The sequence below is a fragment of the Triticum urartu genome, unplaced genomic scaffold (assembly GCF_003073215.2).
Source record: "Triticum urartu cultivar G1812 unplaced genomic scaffold, Tu2.1 TuUngrouped_contig_5440, whole genome shotgun sequence".
In the NCBI taxonomy this organism is placed as follows: Eukaryota; Viridiplantae; Streptophyta; class Magnoliopsida; order Poales; family Poaceae; genus Triticum; species Triticum urartu.
In genome coordinates, this window is record NW_024116116.1 from 1 (window position 1) to 5,442 (window position 5,442).

Sequence of the window (5,442 nt, forward strand, 5' to 3'; positions counted from 1 at the left end):
CCGCCCCCGTCGCCCACGCCGGAGCCGTCGGAGGCCGACTACGAGGCGGACGAGGTGAGGGAGATCTCCCATGCCAGCGCGATTTGGTGTTCCCGAGAATAGATAATTGGGATTGAGAATTTAAGATGTTGATGGGTTGGATTGAGTGGCTGGAGTTAAGACAATTGGGGTCCTCGGAACTGTGGTGATTTAGTCGGTGGGATTGCGGGTGGATCATGACAGCAATCGCTTGGCTCAACTGCCTTTAGTATCTGCGTGCTTAGCTAGTTGTTGTTTTCTCAACGATCAAGGTGCAGACGAGTAAACTGGTGTGTCTGTTACTATTGTCTTCTCCGACACATGAGATGGAATGTGTGAAGCAAATAACTGGGTAACACAATTTATCTAGCTAGCATTTGATTTGCCAAACTTAATAATAAGTAGCTGTTTTGCACCTTCAGAAGTAAGCACATCACAACAACTACATTTGATTCGATGGTCCTTTGGAGAACTGGGACTGCGATTGGTTGATGGGTTCGATTGATTGGCGACTTGGGACAACTGGGGGTCCTCGCAACTGTAGCCATCTAGTCTCTTGTTGGAATTCATATTATTGTGCTTGGCTAGTTGCTTTTCCTTATTAATCACGGTGAAACGAGTAAAACTAGTGTATATTATCCTCTTCCGAAACACATGACAAGGAATGTTTGAAGGAAATAATTGGATAACAGAATTTACTTTTATCATTTGATTTGCCAAACTTAACAACTGACGTTTTGTACCTTGAAAAGTAAGCACATCACAGCAACCATAACTGATCCTTTGGTTGGATAGAATATGGCAATACCCTGGAATTAAGCCAATTTCCCGTGAATTTGTTTTACTGTTTGAACCGACTGAACTGTTCTTCGCTACTTTTGGATATCAGTTATTGAGGTGATAGTAAAGATGAGGGATAGAGGGAATGAGAAAAGAAGCTTCCAGTGTACTTAATTTTCTGCCTTCTGTTCTGAAACTTTCTTAATTTTTGCGCCTCTCCATTTACTCATGCAGCTGTGTAATCTTCTCAAATCAAGGGTTGAATCACCTGAATTTCTAGAAAAGCTTGATAACATTCAGAAGTCAGTATACCAACATGGTGCAGGTGCGCATTTGCCCAATGAACTGTCATTTATTTGTTGTGTCCAAAATTTTAACAATACGTAAACTGACCTTGCCACCCCATGCTACAAATGCACGTTTATTCCCTCATTGAAATCAAACCTGTCAACTGAAAAGTTCTGCAATTACTCATGTAACAGTAGATGAAACCATATCATGGGATATCGTCAGCGCAGCAGATATATGGGATGATAAGAGTATGAATGTCAGTGATGATTCAGAGGATGGATATGTTCTAGTTAAGCAAGAGGATATAGTTGATGGGATTGCATGCTTCATGGCTGCATACCTGCTGTCGCTGAAAGAAACTAAGGTATGCAGAGTTCAGTTCACCTTTGATTCGTGATTTCCCTTGAATTTTTTGTGTACTTGGGCTTTCTTATGCAGTCCTTCATGAATATCAGTCTCAGCGTTCAAATGTCCATCAAATCTTGGATTCTAAAAAAACATGTTTATTTTACATTGATTATTGAGGTTCTGGATAATTAAATAGATTCCTAGAAGTGGAAAACATGACTTAGTGGGATCATGGATTACCAATAGTTCAGTATGGTATCTACTCTTCTTGTAGGCTTCACAGTTCACACAATAGTCCGTTGTACTATCTAGATCAACATGTGAAGGCCCTTCAGTATTCCTTATTTTACCTGGACTGCTAGTAGATTGTACTCCCTCTGTAAACTAATATAAGAGCGTTTAGATCACTATAGTATTCCAAACGCTCTTATATTAGTTTATGGAGGGAATACTTATCATGGAAGAGTATTTCATATCGCTCATTTATTTGAAATGTTCGTGCTTGTAATGCTGGAAATTTCATGTTCTGCAGGAATTGACGCCCAATCAACTTCAAGAAGGTAACCTTCTCTTTTCCATTCTTAATTCAGATGAATTTGGTTGGTTGTAGGTTTTCTTATGTGTGATCCCCCACCCTTCATTTTTCAGCCCTTAGCAAGACATTTTCAACTAAAAAGAGGAAAGGCAAACTTCAGAAGGCATGGGCTGGAACACAAGTTATTTATAATGTAGCATCATGGAGTGCAACAGCTATTGGGTAAGTTAAAATCCTTAGTAATGATGGGTAATTACAAGCACAATTTGTGTGTAATATTACCATGGTGGAGCTGTCAGGGTAAGCCTCACGTCCTTTCTAGAGGCTCCTTAGAGCTCTACCCAAATAATCTGTTCTAGGACCCTTGGGAGGAAAAATTTCTTCCCATTGAAGACTGAAAAGTTAGGACAGAATGCCATCAAACTAAATGGTCTGTAGGCAACAAACGTAAACAAAATCGCACCTCAGGGAAACTGGACATGATCACTTCACTCCACGAACAAACCATACACTAGATTAGTCAAGATATGATATTTCAAGTTTGATCAGTTGCATCAATTTAAGTTCTACATCTTGATCGAATACACCTTTTCAGCCTGCAAACTTCTGTAACAATATATACAGCAAAATTAGCCCCCGCACAATATTGTGCTGCAGGCAGCAACTTAAATTTGAGGGCATCATTTCGCATGATCATACAACTCCAGTAAGTTTCTATGAGCACGTAAGTGTTTGCATTTCCTGATTTTGCTCCTGTGTCACTCTCTTGCAGTATCTACCAGAATCCGGCGATTCTAAAAGCAGCAACTGCGGCCTTCTGGACGTCCTGCCGCGTGGTGTCCAAGTTCCTGTGAATAATCATGAGACCCTGTACACATTGTATGATAATATGGACTTCCCTGTACCTCCATTGTGGGAAGCACTGTTGTCAAACCCTGGCACGATGTGATCATCATAGGTTACTTTCAACAGTTAGATCACGCGTCAGCTCAGAGTGAATAACGAGACTGGCTGATCCTTAGTGTCTGTCTGATCTAGCTGCTGAGTGTAGCTTTCCTGTGTGTTTTACTTATATCATTCATTTGTATCCAACCTCCGACTGTGATCTCCTCCTTGTATATATCAGCTGTACAACTGAACTGAAACTTGGCGGTGCTCCGTCCAACTGTAAATACACCGATTCGTTTGAGTGATTGAGTGACGTGCTCAGCTCATCATGTGTTGTGCTGCTCCTTTTTTTCGCTTGGGAGCTGCGTCATTGTCACCCTGAACTGAACTTCTTTTATGGACGCTCTGAACTGAACTTAGATGGCACTGTAATATCATAAGCATGTTGTATGCAAAGATAGGTTCTCTTTTCACTACCCCGTCCTTGATTGCAAAACTAAAGATTGGGCCTGCAAACATCTAAAACGTTTTCTTTTCTTCAGAATGTTGATCTATAATGGGATGGTTCTTCAATACCTGTATGTTGAAGCATGTTTGCTTAGTGGTGGATTGTTATATTTCTTATACATGATCCTTGATTCAGTTATATATCACAGTGAAAAGTTTCCTTCCTGTGGATAGTAGTACAAGTTAACTAACATGGGTAATTTGTGTTTGGTTGACATTTTCTTTCGATGACCAGAGGCTTGTTTTACTGGTCTGCGCACTATATATTGGGAATACAACTTGTCTGAGATATGAAGTTAACCTATACCTTATTGCTTGCTCAAAAAAAAAAAACCTATACCTCAGAGCTTACAAAATGCTACTCCTTCTGTCCCAAAATAAGTGTCTCAACCTTAGTACAACTTTGTACTGAAGTTAGTACAAAGTTGAGACACTTATTTTAGGACGGAGGGAGTATTATACTTCGGAGTTCGGAGGAACAAATGCTATTTTGACTTTGGAGCGTATCGTCGTTATGCCCACTTGCTTCTGTTGTCTGCTCCCCCCGTTCTAAAATAGATGACCCAACTTTGTACTAATTATACTTCATAGTTGAATCATCTATTTTGAAACGAAGGGAGTATTTGCTAACTTATTTTTTGTTCGACCGTAAAGGTAAGTTCCTGCTTCTTGTGCTTGCCCTTACTTTTGGTAAAAAATAAGGCATATTTTTCAAGGAGTTAATTACACGATAGTACCACATTTGGGACGGTGGTGGCGAATTGGTATCACTTTTGGTAATTTTTGAAGGAAATATGCCCTAGAGGCAATAATAAAGTTATTATTTATTTCCTTATATCATGATAAATGTTTATTATTCATGCTATAATTGTATTAACCGGAAACATAATACATGTGTGAATACATAGACAAACAGAGTGTCATTAGTATGCCTCTACTTGACTAGCTCGTTGATCAAAGATGTTATGTTTCCTAACCATAGACATGAGTTGTCATTTGATTAACGGGATCACATCATTAGGAGAATGATGTGATTGACTTGACCCATTCCGTTAGCATAGCACTTGATCGTTTAGTTTGTTGCTATTGCTTTCTTCATGACTTATACATGTTCCTATGACTATGAGATTATGCAACTCCCGTTTACCGGAGGAACACTTTGTGTGCTACCAAACGTCACAACGTAACTGGGTGATTATAAAGGTGCTCTACAGGTGTCTCCGAAGGTACTTGTTGGGTTGGCGTATTTCGAGATTAGGATTTGTCAATCCGATTGTCGGAGAGGTATCTCTGGGCCCTCTCGGTAATGCACATCACCTAAGCCTTGCAAGCATTGCAACTAATGAGTTAGTTGCGAGATGATGTATTACGGAATGAGTAAAGAGACTTACCGGTAACGAGATTGAACTAGGTATTGAGATACCGACGATCGAATCTCGGGCAAGTAACATACCGATGACAAAGGGAACAACGTATGTTGTTATGCGGTTTGACCGATAAAGATCTTCGTAGAATATGTGGGAGCCAATATGAGCATCCATGTTCCGCTATTGGTTATTGACCGGAGACGTGTCTCGGTCATGTCTACATAGTTCTCGAACCCGTAGGGTCCGCACGCTTAAAGTTCGGTGATGATCGTAATAAGAGTTTTTGTGTTTTGATGTACCGAAGGTTGTTCGGAGTCCCGGATGAGACCGGGGACATGACGAGGAGTCTCGAAATGGTCTAGACGTAAATATTGATATATTGGATGACTATGTTTGGACATCGGAAGGGTTCCGAGTGGTTCAGGCATTTTTCCGGAGTAACGGGAGGTTACCGGAACCCCCCGGAGAAGTTATGGGCCTTATGGGCCATAAGAAGGAAGCACACCAGCCCACAAGGGGCTGGTGCGCCCCCTTTAGGCAGGAGGCTGAATTGGAGAAGGTTTGGGGGGGTGCGGCCCCCCCTTTCCTTCTCTCCTACTCCTCCTTCCCTTCCTCTCCTACTCCAACTAGGGAAGGGAGGAATCCTACTCCCGGTGGGAGTAGGACTCCTCCAGGGCGCGCCATAGGGGCCGGCCCTCTCCCCCTCCT

The 5,442-nt window shown here is 41.4% G+C and overlaps 1 protein-coding gene across 1 annotated transcript; it reads left to right on the plus strand.

Annotated features, from left to right (window-relative positions):
• Positions 1-3: 3 nt before the first annotated feature.
• On the plus strand, positions 4-3,165 carry LOC125529228 (the record flags this gene model as incomplete). The annotated part of the gene is made up of 6 exons (XM_048693638.1): positions 4-54; positions 1,033-1,123; positions 1,284-1,453; positions 1,970-1,997; positions 2,086-2,194; positions 2,745-3,165. Coding segments are annotated over 6 exons (531 nt in total), but the record flags the coding sequence as incomplete, so codon positions are not given.
• Between the last annotated feature and the right edge of the window lie 2,277 nt (positions 3,166-5,442).